Source organism: Numida meleagris, chromosome 2 (assembly GCF_002078875.1).
Source record: "Numida meleagris isolate 19003 breed g44 Domestic line chromosome 2, NumMel1.0, whole genome shotgun sequence".
Taxonomy (NCBI): Eukaryota; Metazoa; Chordata; class Aves; order Galliformes; family Numididae; genus Numida; species Numida meleagris.
Window position 1 is genome coordinate 4,059,835 of NC_034410.1, and position 14,091 is coordinate 4,073,925.

Below are 14,091 nucleotides of genomic sequence, written 5' to 3' on the forward strand. Positions count from 1 at the left end.
CAGGCGGCGGCGGCGGAGGAGGTGGTGGGGTTGAAGCAGCCGCTACCGGCAGCGCTCGGCTCAGGGTCGGGTTCGGAGCGGCCGGGCCGCGCGGGGCAGCGCAGCGCTTCTCTGCTCGTGCGGGGCCTCCCCCCCTGAGGGCGGGCGGGCCGCGGGCACGGCGCGGCCATGGCCGAGGAGCCCAGCGCGCTGCCCTGGTCCATCAACAAGGATGACTACGAGCTGCAGGAGGTCATCGGTGAGCGGGACGGGGCCTGGAAATGGGCCCCGGCTGTGCGTGAGGGCTGTGGGAGGTGTTGAGGGGGCCGCCTACCTCGGGGAGAGGTGGGAGCGTCCCGCTGAGGGGCTCTGGGGTTCTCCGTTGCTCTCGGGTGTGGGAGTTGGGGGTCTGTCACCTTCCTTTCCTCAGAAAGCGTGTGACCCCGCTTCCCCCTCTCCTCGGGAGCGGTGTGAGAGAAACTGCCCCTCAGGAGCGGTGTGAGGTGGGTGTGAGAGGAGCTGCCCCCCCCCCCCCCCCCCCCCTCGTTCTGCTGGGTGCGTGTGGTGGTGTTTCTGGGGGGCCCCTCTTCTGAGGGCTGCCCTTATGCTGGATGTCGGGACGTGTGTGTGGTGCGGGGCTCTGCCCTCATCCCAAGCTGTGTAGCTGTGTGTGTGTGTGTGTGCTGGGGAGGTCTCCATGCTGCCTCTGTCTCTGTCGGGGGGGTGTGGGGGTCTGCACTCCTCCATAGAAAAGCATAGGGTGTGTGGGGCTCCCCCCAGCAGAAATGTGGGGTAGGGGCTGAGGTTCATCTCCTTAATAGGGGCCAACTTTGCCTCCCTTCTGCCCAGGGTGTGCGTGTGTCTGTTTGGCTGTCCCCATGCCCTGGTGAGCAGTGGCAGAGTGGAACAGGGGCTGTGGAGCTACGGGGGGACTCTTTTACTTCTCCATCGCCTCCCCAGAGGGGTTGTGGTGGGTGTAAAGTCCTCACAATGAGCTCCACAACCAGCCTGGGATCTCTCACTCTGAAGCTGCCTCATTCATTTTGGGGGATGGTTCCTCCCCGTGTGGCACTCACAGCTCCGTGTTACTCCGGTCTGTTTGGGGGCTGAGGGATTTTTGGTCTGTCTGGGGGATTTTCTCAGTGCCGCCGTTGAGCCTTTTATCCTGACGTTTTGCTGCCATTGTGAATTTTCATTCATTGTCCTCTCGGCTTGAGGCCCCAGACCTTGGTGTCCATTAAATGATTTTATTTTCTCACTCTCTTCAACTTCAGACTGCGTGGTTACACAAGGCCTCCTGCTGGACCGGTGCATTGGCTGTCTCATCCATTATGTTGGGGTGTGCGTTTGAGGGATGCATGGCTTTAGGGTGAATATGTGACATGTGTGAGGTGGTGCCGCAGGTGACTGTAAGGTCAGTGCCTCTCGTGTCGCTCTCCCGAGGCAGGAAATAAAGCAGGAGCTGGCAGGACAGGCTCCTGGCCAAAGGCTTTTAGGAAGGTGGTTAATTTTTAGTGTAATCTTTGTGGAGTGGTTTTACTTGAAGTTTATAAATGATGCAGCGTTGTCGTGCCCAGGTCTTCCATCCTTGCTTAACAGGGAGACTTATTTTCTGTTAACAAGGGTGGGAGAGTTTGGGAAAATGCTGTTTTGAGAGATTAAATTCTTGGCATTGTTTAAAAGTAGGAAGGAACTAAAGCTATGGAGGGGGGGAAATCCTTCTGGAAATCCCTGTTGCTCTGTGGGATCAGGCTTTGTCCTCTCCCTTCGTGCAATGAGAACAGCAGCGCTTTAGAAAGGAGACAAGCTCCCTATAAAGGAAGGCGTAATCTGGGAGCTCAGCCCCTTAAACCTCCTTTGGAAAATGCACCCTGGGGAGGATGATGCTCATCCGCTTGAAGGAGCGAGAGATGAAGGCGTGGGGAGGAAGAGGAGAACTCCCCGTGGGGAAGGGAGCGGGATGGGTGCCTGCAAAGGGGTGAGCTGATGGCACAGAGCGAGGATTCAGGTTGGAGTGCCCAACGCTCAGAGCAGGAGGACAGTGCCTCCTTGTAGCTAGAGATGGGAACAAAGGGGGATGTGAATACACTGCTCTTAGGAGAATCTGCTGCTGGAGACTCACATCCTACGGACTGAAAACGTTAGGAGGAGGACGTAGCTGTGTCACAGCCTTGCAGTCGTTTGCTGAACTCGGGGAGGAATTGGGAAGGAAGCATTTCGCTTCTGTGCCTTTCCCCTGTCCTTCTGTGAGCTGAGTTTCTGGATATCATCTGCTCATTGAAGGATTGTGTTGGCATTCCGAAGTGGGATGGAGCGTACACTGCAATGTGTATATTGCAAACATATGGTTTCTCTTTTTAACTTTACCATCCCCACCCCCTTACTCACTTCAAACATTGGTGTGTCTGCCAGCGGCCGGGATGGAGATGTGACGCAAGTTTCCTAGCACGTGTGTGATCTGTGGGACAAAATGTCACTGTGTTAACTGAGCTGGACTGCATTGCCGTCCGCTTCGGGTCCCCTGTGAGCCTCGAGGGGTGGGGGGTGGGGTGGGGAGGGTGAGTTCTCTTTACTTCTGTGGAGCTGTAAAAGTCTTTCAGCCGGGAACAAAGAGAGAACCCGGTATGGAAAGTGGTGAATCTCGCACCGGAGCTTTTAAAAGATTGAACTTGTTTCTCGATGAAAAATGTTCTCTTTAAATTTAGAGCCCACCATTCTGTAGGTTACCAGCTCGGCTGTTTGTCCACATCAGAAAAAAGGGAAATCCACATGTAGTCTCATTCCTTAATTTGTGCTGGTTTTGCCTGAAAACAGCAACGTGTGGCTTTCGTTTACCGTGCGTGGCTCTGCGCTGCTTCAGTGCAGGAATTGAGAGGGCACGTTTTCTAGCAGCAAAGAGAACTTCTCCTGTAAAATTGCCCTCCCGATTCTGGCTAATAAAAAAATAAAAGGGTTAGTCAGCAGCGGAGGTGACTCATGCCAATACGAAGGTATGGATTAATGTCTGCATTTATTACGCTTGGTTAGTGTTAGTAACTGCTGAGTAGCCTCCCTTAGGCTTAAATAACTTAACGTTCCGTTGGATGAAGGAACCTTGCTCGGGATCAGAGCCCGGCTTTCCTTTCTGAAAAGGATAAAATGGAGATGAGGGGAGAGAGGACAAGTTGCAAAGCATTTCTGTGCAGCGTCCCCACAGAGCGACAGTGTTTGCAGGTGAACACCGCCTCGAGAGATGCCTGGATTTTGATCTTAAAAAAGGAAAACGTCGCCAGTTTGGTGGCTGTGAAGGTGGTCTTCCAAATGCGAACTGCATACCAATCACGGCAGCCCTCTGCGTGAAGCCTGAAAAAAAAGGAGAGCTCCTGCTGCTCGTGCTGCTCAGATGCTGCACGCTCAGGTTCCCTTGCATCTCTGTTGGCAAAGCCGGTAGCGATAGTGAAGTTGATTGGAACTGGGTCATCCGTGTTTTGCTACTTCTTTGGGCCGAGGGGAGCTGTGCTGGCTGCGGCCGTTTGATTTAGGAGCATCCCCTTTGCTGCGAGCAGCCTGTGTCAGAGACAGAAGATAAATGAGCAGTGGGAATTCTCCCTTGCTCTGCTCCTGTGCCCTTTCTCCCCCCCGTCAGATTCCTTCGCACTGATGAGGATGGCACAGGCCGGGCGAACAGATGTGGTGGGAGTTTCTTTTCCCCTCAGAAATCAAGCTGAAATGGAAAATTGAAATGGAGATTTACTCAATGATTAGGTTTTTTTTTTTTTAATGGCTGTGGTTTGTGTAGCTTTAGAGTTGGGTTTTGTCTGTGAGCACGGCGATCTTTTGGAATTTGATATTTGGACTTCAAGCCCGGATTTTCCCAACCGTGCGTGTGAGCGAATGTGTGGGAGCAGTCCTCTTCTACAGATCTGTCGAAACTTTCTGAGAACTAACATTTCTGCTTCCCCAAATTTGATCGAAGTATCTCTGCTCACCCATCTTGTGCCTGGCTGGTTCTCCTGGACTGAAGGTGCCCAGCTGCTGAAAGAAGAGCTCACCAGGTGCTGCTGCTGCCTTGGTGTGGGAAGCCTGGAGTGCAAAGGGAGCTGCTTGTCCAGCGGTAACTTCGTATCTTTCTATTTTGAGGCGGTGTTGATTTCCACTCATGAGCCCTACTTACTCCTTGCAGCCAGTTCTGTGTGCCTGTTTTACACCCATTCAAGAAAAAACGTTACACTCCATAAAATAGAACTGCTTGAAAACTAAATTGAGCGTTTAGGCTTCGGTCTTCTTGCCATATGTTTTGTTTTAGCATTTCCTTGTTGGTTCCCACTCCTCCTTCTGAGCCAAACCAGCCAAATCGGTTCCTAGGGCATATTCCCAGTATTCAGGCTGCTTAATTCACTGGGCTGCTTGCTTCGTGTGCTCTTTGTCAACTTTTTCCACTTCAAGTTGGTCAGAAGGCCTTCTTGTTGTTTGGGCACTGGCATGAATGATACCACAGTTTCTCAGGTACATGAGCGTAGGCAAATTCATCTTGGTCATTCCTGGGTGACCCCGCAGTCAGGCTGCTCTGCAGCCACGCTGCCTTTCCTTTGGATGCTTGACGTGTCTCTTTTCTTTAAGACCTTTGCCATCGCTTCCAGAACAGGGCTAAATTGAGTCATTCTCTTGGGAAGCGAAAACAAACGGCGTTTAGTTGTGCGTGTGTCTTTTGTTTGGTGTTTCTGTTGTTTGCTCTCTAGTAGGAAGGGGGATGAAATGCCCAGGGAAGCAGATTGAGGACACAAAAGACAAGCACAAGCTGTGGTGAAAGAGGCTGGCTGGGAAGAGCACAGCGTTATTACTGAGGCAGCCAGTCCTGCTGATCCAAGGGGAGGGCAGAGGCAGATCCTGCTGCTTTCAGCTATTCTGGGATGCTAAGAAAAAAGCAGAGAAGGAAGTAGCTCACACTTTACCATGGCTGCTTTCTCTGAGGCTGTTGCTTCCAGTGCTACAAGAATCCTGGACCAATTCATGCTTAACACTTAAATTTCTCCCCCCTCAAAAAAAGCAGGCCATTAAAATGGCTTCAGTTTGACTTGGATATCTTGGCTAGTGCTGGGAAACTTGGACGTGCTGGGCTCCTGTGTGCACCTGAGCAGTGCATATGCTGGCTGACAAATGCGTGCCCCAGAGGCTCATTCCTTCTGCAACTGCTGAAACCTTGGCGAGAATCAACTCTCCTCAAATGCTGGCCTGTTTAAGCTTGGCAGTATCTATTTTATTTCTGAGCATTAGCAGCTTGCCCACTGAGATGCAGTCTTTTAATTTAAAGTTGGAGTTATTTAAAATGATGGGCAGTTACACTGGTTCTTCTTGGTAATTGTGTTAGCAAATTACTAAAAACGGCATTTTGGTCAAATTTCCTTGGAAGGCTTCCCTTAAGATGCATGATATCCATTGTGAGTCTCTGTAGTAGTAGTACATTTAGCTGTGGACGTGCTGATGGGGTGCTTGTAAACTGGGAGTTGCTAAACATTCTTAATAGGAAGAGACAGACTTGAGAAATTTGTGGGTGTAGAAGAATAGCTGTGGAGGACTGGAATTTGGCGTTACAAAGTTCTGAAATATCGGGATCATGGGACTTTCCAAATGAGTTTAGCCTCTTACCATGTGCTCGTTCCCTTTGGAATCAAACAGCTGAAATGCTGAGCCAAAGAGCTCGGCTCTCAGAGCTGCAGCAAGTTCCTGTAGCTTCACCTAAGGGAGCTCAGCCTTGACATTTTGGAGGATTCCAGCTCCATGTCTCTTTCTGGCAGTCATGCAGTGTGGGCTTGCAGGCAGGGTTGGATCCCAAGCTGACGGGTGCTCCGGGCTCTTTATCAGGAGCTCATCTCTTCTGGTGTGTGAGGCATCTTCAACATTTTCACCAGTGGCGTGGATGAAGGGATGGAATGTACCCTCAGCAAGTTTGCTGATGCTACGAAGCTGGGAGGAGTGGCTGACACATGGGAAGGTCGTGTTGCTGTTCAGTGAGACGTGGACAGGCTGAGAGCTGGGTGGAGAGGAACCCCAGGAGGTTCAACAAGGGCAAGCGTAGAGTCCTGCAGCTGGGGAGGAATAACTGCGTTCATCAGTGCAGGCTGGGGGCTGAGCTGCTGAAAGGAGCTCTGCAGCGAAGGGCCTGGGTGTCCTGGTGGACAGCAGGTTGGCCACAAGACAGCAGTGTGCCCCTGTGGCCAGGAAGGCCAGACCAGCAGGTTGAGGGAGGTTCTTCTGCCCTGGTGGGGCCACATCTGCAGCTGTGCGTGCAGTTCTGGGCTCCTCACTCAGTTCAAGACAGATGGAACTGCTGGAGAGGGTGCAATGTTGGGCCACAAAGACGATGAAGGCCTGGAGCATCTCCTTGAAGAGGAAAGGCTGAGTGAGAGACCTGGGGCTGTTTGACGTGGGGAAGAAAAGGCTGAAGGGGATCTTATCAATGCTTATAAGTATCTACAGGGTGGGAATCAAGAGGATGGAGCCAGGCTCTTTTTGGTGGTGCCCAGTGACAGGATGAGGGGTAACGGGCACAAATTGGAAGTTCCTTCTGAACGTGAGGAAGAAAATCTTTGCTGTGGGGGTGACAGAGCCCTGGAACAGGCTGCCCAGGAAGGTTGTGGAGTTTCCTTCTCTGGAGCAATTTAAAACCTGCCTGGATGTTTTCCTGTGTGATCTACTGTAGGAAACTGCTGTAGCAGGGGGTTGAGGGACTGGGGGATCTCCAGAGGTCGCTTCCAACCCCAACGATTCTGTGATTCTACGTGGTGCTTCTGATGTGCAAAGTGTATACTGATAGAGGTACTAGAGGAAGTACACCGAATATTGTAACTGTTGCTATATCACGTAGGGTACCAGACTGGATTAGGGTGTAGCATCAGTGTGTTTCATGTTCCTCTCATGCACAAGTGCAAATGAGGAGACCAGACTCAGCGCTGGATTCTGCTAACTGGATGGAAGATCTGTTAGGCTGAGCGCGGTGTTTGCCTGCAAACACTGCTGATGCTTGGGCTTCTCCTGTGAGCCTCACAGCATCTGTATCCCTTGTTTCTCACCAGATAGTGCGGTCCTGTCACGTAATGCAAGCAGTAACGATCTGTGGTGAACAGAAGTGTAATGCAGGGAAAAAAAAAAAACTGTATTTTTTTCAAGTCATTTTTCACCATTCCCCGTGGTTCTTGAGGAGCATTGCTCCCTAATGTGAGTCACCGCACACAGATTTTTTGCTTAACTCAGTATTTTTGCAAGTGAGAGAAATTCCAAACTAGAAAATAAAACAAAAAAAATTGGTTACGTTATCGTCCTCTACCAAACCAGAGTCTCCTTTAATTTGCTTTGCAAGGATTTCCTAGACCTCTTCGGTTCTGCGTACCCAGAAGTCTGCAGGGATCGCCGCCTTCAGCAAAGCTTCACAAATCCCATCTGTGAATGAAATGCCGAGTAAATCCACAGCACTGATTCACTTTTTCACCAGATCATCAAATTAGCTGAAGCTCCCCTCCATACATCCATTAAAGTTTTATGCTGCACGCGCTGCTTGCTCGTGAAGCAACACACTGAATATGTTATAACTCGGTCAAATTAAAATGCATTTTTTTTTTTCTGGAATGCGAGAGAGCTCTTGTGAATGAGGTTTTAGTCTCTTGCCAAACTTAATTTTCTCCCCCATCCATTTTGTCTCGAGAGCTGCTGGGTTGGTTGGATGGGGAGGAGGGAGAAGGGGGGAGGGGGGGGGGTGGAATTATTTCTCTTCTGAAACTGGTTTGTGCTGAACTGATTTTATAGTGTTCTCCCAGATGAACATTTCCTTCAGGCAGGAAATGAGCCGATGCAAATTCATCCTGGAGAGAAAAGGTATGAACAGCTGTAAAAAGAACTGCAAGTTGAAATACTTCAGTGATCATCTCTTACTGTAGTAAATTCTCTTTGGGTTTCGCCGGAGTTTTTTTTTTTTACTGCTTTGTAGCCATGAGTGGTAATTTGAGCACAAACTCTCCTCTTTTTTTACTGCTAGCACCTTGCTATTAATAAAGCTGTGTGGGAGGAGGATGCTGCGTTCGTTTCCTTTCCATCCATCCGCAGAACTGGGATTAAGACTGTGGGGTGAAATTCTGACCGTGGGTACCTCACTGAGTCCTCTGGTGGGATGTGAGTGAGTGCACAGGGCTGTGTGTGCTCTGCTGGCACGTTGGGCAGCAAACTTCTGTCTCACATCAAAGCTAATGGACAAATTTTGCAGTTTGTTAAAGGGGAGAGCATTGTCAACTAGGAAGATGTTGTGAATGTGGAATCTACTGAAACGTTTGTGGTCGGGTTGTGAGACTGTTGCATCTTTGTGGCAGCTCAAGATGCTTTTTGTAAAACTGAATTTTCTCAAGCACTAAATGAAAGCTCCATAGTTGCTGCTGGACAGGCTGTGCACTGTCATTTTGATTTGGTCCCAGCTAGCTTCTAGCTTGATTTTGGTCTTCTGTGGATTGTAAGTCTGTTTTCTTGAGATCTGGGTTTAATTCCAGCTCTCCGAAGTTGATGCATTGGTGGTCAGCATTTGGAAAGTGAGAGATCAAGCTAGTGGCCGTGGAATGAGAGCACTTGCAGAATCTTTTTCTTAAGAAAATGAGCTGGCTGTTCTGACAGCTGAGACCTGTTGAGGTAAGCGGGGGCTCTTTCATTTCTTCATTTCGGGTGCCCTCCAGCTCCAGGCAGGCAGCGCAATTCTAGGTTATCTGGGTGACTGAAAACTCATAAATTGAAGGCGACGCTTCTTGTCGCAGGGTAAACACCTTTCCTGTGAAATCCCCGGGGATGGATTTCATTATGTCAAATTTCGAAACAAAAATAGAAAGCTCCTGTCACTTGTTTTGCTGAGCCAGAACTAGAAAGGACTCCTCGGGTCACGGAGTCCAGTTCCCTGCTATTGCAGATGCCAAATCGCATAATCCCTATAGCAAATTAATGAATGCTTGTGTTTGAAATGGTGCATGGGGGAATTATGGGCACACGTTCTATTAAACACTCAAATCTCCGTGTGACCCTGTCGTTGCTGTAAGAAACAGCTGCTGAATGGATTCCCTACAACAGTGGGAAGGAACAATGCCTGGTCTCTTATAGCAGGCAGCTATAGCTTGGTGTTTTCCTTATGCTGCTTACTTTACAGTCAGACTGTACCAGCCAGAATGCTGCCAGTAAAAGCATGGGAGAGCCACAGCTTGTTGTCTCCAAACCTCAAGTGCCTTGGCTACAAACATCTTCTGATTTGGGATTCCTTGAAATCTCCCAGTGGAAATGGAGTCCTTTGGAAACACGGTGTATTTTCTCTCCTCACCTGTGGGAACTTCGCCTCCTAGGCCGCTTCTTTACGAATCTCTTTCTTCCTCTGACCTTGGGAGTTAGTGCACCGAGGCCCTACGTTCCATCCCTTTACTAAAGACTATCACAGAGGGTGCCAAGTGCTGTCTTATAAATACCTTGGTATTGACTTGCAGCAAACTGTACTTCTCTGGAAAAAGCGTCTTGAGCATGAACTGTTTTCCTGTTGAGCAAGTCATCAATGGAAATCTTTGTTTGAACAGCTGAGAGGCTGATGGACTAGCAACTTGAGCATATGTATTTGTCCAGATCCTGAGGTTCTCATTACTGTTGGTTAAATAATGTAATTTCTAACCAGTGGGCTTATCTTGTGTGCCGAATGCGTTAATAGAAGCAGAGAAGACTTATTAGATCAGATTCCCTGAAAAGAAAGGATAATAGCCTTCAAGAGAGGACGTATCAGATACTTAAAAGCTTATTTACCTAAAATAGCCACCGTACTATCAAACATCTGCACTGTATGCAGGCAGATTGTTCTGTTTAGTGGAATCCGGGCCAAATAAAATATCCTCCGCAGTTGACAATTAGAGTTGAGACAGAGTTCAGAGATAAAGGTTGGGAGGGAAGAAAGGAAAATGCTGGCTTGGCTACTGTGCCAGTGCTGTGCTGGGAGCCCTGCTAATACCTGATGACAGCCAGCATGATATTTACATTGCTGCATATAGCATAAAGACAACTGACAGTGATTAAAAGGGAAGGATCAACCTTCTGCAGTAATATTGCTGTGTTTGGAAATGAGATGTTTGAGCCTGCTTTCCATCGTGTAGAATTAACACCGCATAGCTGCAGTGCCCTTTAAATTAGCCAGGGTTGTTGGCACAAAATCAAATAAATATAATTTGTTTCAAACTGAAGATCTAATTTAGGCATGCTAATAGCATCTTAAGTAAATGTGGCAGGACTTGTGTAACTAACTGGCCCTGAGAGCTCAGCGTGGTTGCTGCCACGGGGAAGGGGTCCCCGAGGGCAGCTCCCCAAGTTCCCTGGGCTCCTGGTGTTTGCTGGCAGCCCCTCGCTGTGTCGGGTGTGTTTCCGTCCATTTCTGGAGGTGGACTTCAGGTTAAATCCTATCTGCTTAACGATACGGTGGGGATGAGTGCGAGTGCGCACGCAGAGTGATTTTGGTGTTGCTGGGGCTGCGGGAGGTTGGCGGTACAGGTAACTCATCAATGCAGTCAAATAGAAAAGCGAGTCAGGGAGAGTTTGATCAGACACCTTGCTGTCATTGCCATCCCGTACCTCGTCCTCCATCCCAGTCCTGGGCTGCATGGCGCTGACAGGCCAGCTGTCTTCCCAGAACTGTACACCTGTTGGGAAAGGACCCTTAGTCTGGTAAGGATTCCCAACCCGAGCGTTAGCCAAAGGTGGGAACACAGATGTTGTTCTTTGCTCAGGGCCTGAGATACTGAAAGGCTGTCCAGAGAACCATGCTGTGGGGTAGAAATTTCCATAGGACTCCTCTTCCTTTCTGCAGGAACCTCGGTGTCCAGTTGTGCAGTTACAGTGGTGAGCTCTGGCTATGGTTTAGAATTCAAACTCATTTATTTATACTGTGGGGCTCAGTGTGCTCATGTACCAAGCTGTGTCTACTGCCACTCAGTTGCTAATGGTTCTGAGTATCTTGTCAGACTTACTACAAGCAATTGGCTATAGGTTTGTATTCTTCCTTTTGAGCTTGAGAGCTGAATGAAATTGCTGGACAATGTCTGTTGCTGCAGTGCTGGGTATTCCTGTGTTGGTGGACCAGCAGAGGAGAAGTGTGCTTAAACAATGCTGGTAACACAACCTGATCTCTACTGGTTACCATTGCCCTCTGGAGTACACAGAGCATTGGGAGTCTTCAGAAAGACTTTGTCTTACATGGACAGAAAGCTCTGAACACAGTGCTTGTTTTCCAGTGGTACTGTCAACAGCAAGAGCTCCCGAGATGGTGCATTGCTCACTGTCAGCAAGTTCACATGCAGTTCAGATATTTTGGTTGTGTTTCTTAGAGCTGAGCTTGTGAAATCTGCCGCTCGTTTTGTGAAGTTCTTTGAACGTGCTGGGCTGGGATTGGGGTATTAGTGGTCATCTGGAAGCTGCAGGTACTAACATGAGATGATGAAGGGAAGATTCTTTTGGAGAGCATGTCATTGAGTTTTAAAGAGAAATCCTTTGTGTGAGTACTGTCTGCAATAAGTGGCCTTGCAGCTTGCACAGAATTGCAGACTGCCTGAGCTCTGGCTAAAATGACCAGAGGTCGTTACACAGAGATGTGCCTTAAATGAGAGATGCAACTTAAATGAAACAATTTCTTACAAGTAATGACTGCGCTTTGTCCCGTTCCTTTTGCCAGTTTTTTCATTAAAGTGTCTAGACTGTAATTGTGAGACATGCTGGTGCAAAACAGAATTATTTGTCCTTAAGACTTCATTCTGTACCCAGACACAATGCCTCCCAGTTATCACCTGCTCTCAATTTGTGTTGTCCAGCACACGACCCGTGCCTTCATGTCCGTGCAGTCGCCTTTGACTTGAACCCAGCTAAATATTTGCAGCAGTTGGCTGTGCTCGAAGTGAGACCAGAAGAGGTACAAATGTGCTGCGCTCAGTGATGTGAGTTATGCCGCCCTGAAGGAGGGAGCCGTGACTTTTTGACCACGTGGAAATGCAAACTTTTAGAATCACTTTTCTTAACAAGAACTCCTCGACCTCATTTGAAAGCTTTTTCATGAGAAGGATGAGGGTAACTGTGCTGTGATGCACGCAGTCAGTGAAGGTTGCTGTTTTCCTCCCAGTGTACATGTTAATATTGGCATCCTCACAACTTCATCAAAATAAAAAAAGACCCACCCACCAAACCAGAAACAGACTTATGCTTCTTTGTTATAATAAATAATTTATTTCTCCCTTTCAGTGTATTAACTATTTCTTTCCTTCTTCCCTGTTTGATATCTTTTCCCTCTAACATAGGCCAAATACAGCCTGACTGGAGTTGAAAGAGGATGCACCAAGTTAAACCTGGCCTCCTAGTGCCTCCGTCAGGATTTTAAATAGGGCATTGCCGTTTAGTGCTGTGATTGTGCAGCCCTTCAGCTGATGGAGAGAGAAATGTGAAGCCCTGCTTCCTCTCTGTATGGGAAATGACTTCCTCAGAAAATCCAGGAGCACGTGGTGGGATGGGGTGTGAGCGTGGCTGTGCTGGTGCAGCGTGGGGAGTTGCTTGGGGTAGGTGAGCCTGTCCTCCCCAGGGTACGGATGGGAGGCTCTGCTCGTGCCAAGGGCTTTGAGGCTTTTTTTGGTCATCGTAGCCAGAGACTGCTCTGCTGCTGCTTTAGATCCCCGTGGGCTTTTCCAGCTGGGTGTGGGACAAAACCAGCTCGGTTCTGCCTTCCTGGTGTTTGTAACAGTGACGTTCAAAGTTGGCTTGCTCTTTGGGTTTGCTCTGTGCCATTCTAGAGGCACCTAGGCCACCTTCCTGCTGGTTCAGGACTTTATCTTCACTTGTGGCTCTGGTGACCTTGCGACACTCTTCCTGCAGCTCTGGCTGAGCAGATGGCACTTCCCCATGCAAATGTCCTACTCGATGTGGGTGAGCACGGCTTGTCATCCCCTCCGTGGCAGGGCTAGAATATGTCTGTGTCCCATTATACACTCCCTTCGGTTTTATTAATGCTATTTATAATTGTCAGCGTGGATTAGATCACCCATTTTCTACTAAGGATTTGACACTTAATGGGGAAGTGGCTTGAAGAACTGTGGTCCCATTCAAGGATCATTTATGCAGCATTATTTCTCGTGGGTTTGTGCCAGGAAGATCTTTGGCATCCAGTGGACTCTTGGGAAGTCCTGCTTGGGGAGTAAGGAGTATTCCCACCCTGTACCAAGCTGGCTGCAAATCTGGGAGTAGGCTTTATTGCTGTCTTCTTCTTAGAAGAGTGTCTTTCTTGGAGAGAGGACTCTCTTCTCACCAATAGCTTCAAATAGGCTGGAAAAAACACAGGCAGAGCTTTGCCTTCACAGCAAATGGACCCAAAAATGCACAATCAGTCTGCATCTGAAATTTATCATCAGTCTGAGTTTGCAATCTGGTGTTTAATGAGATCTGAATCTGCCCTGTGTTCTTGAAGAATGCTTAAGGGATATCATTCCCAGTCTTCCCGCTTCTTGTTTTATTGCTCTATTGTCCTTGGAACAAGTAACCACAGAGCAGAGCTTCTACAGTTACTTGGCGTGAGGCTGTGAAAGAGCTGAAACATCCCAAACTGTGGCTGCTTTTCCTGGGCCTGCACTGACAGATGTGAATCCTCAATCTTATTGTTATAAAGCATTGAAATGCCCTCAGCTTTGGGTGTCCTATCCGATCTGGAGTGAGGACTACTGATGTCAGACCTTGAGGCTTTAGTGTGTATGCGTCATTCTATGGCTGGATGGTCTTACTATAGATACATAGTCCCATAAAAAGGTATGAGCTGAAGTAAACTCATTTTCTTACACTGCTTCTGTAGCTAATCATAAGGAGGCGTGAAGTACATTGTTGACTTGCATAGATCCAGGTTTCAATGATTGAGCTTGAGAGCCAAAGGTTGGCTGCTCGGGCTATTTAGGGTAGAACCCTAAGGGGAAAAAAAAGGTCAGTGTGTAGAACTGTGCTTTGATATTGTCCCTATACTGTACAGATTTGGGCAAAAGTTGAAGGTTTCCTTCAGGATTCTGGTTAGAAATGAAAAGCCGCGAACAGGTTTGCTGTGCTGAGAAACCAGCGAGAGGA

At 48.6% G+C, this 14,091-nt stretch overlaps 1 protein-coding gene across 1 annotated transcript in view; it reads left to right on the plus strand.

Moving 5' to 3' along the window:
* The window catches only part of OXSR1 (oxidative stress responsive 1), an 89,325-nt gene continuing 75,251 nt past the window's right edge, over positions 18-14,091 (plus strand). Inside the window, exon 1 of the mRNA XM_021388055.1 lies at positions 18-238. Coding sequence (XP_021243730.1) covers positions 169-238 — 70 coding nt within the window. The 5' untranslated portion in view covers positions 18-168. The remainder of the gene's footprint in view (positions 239-14,091) is intronic.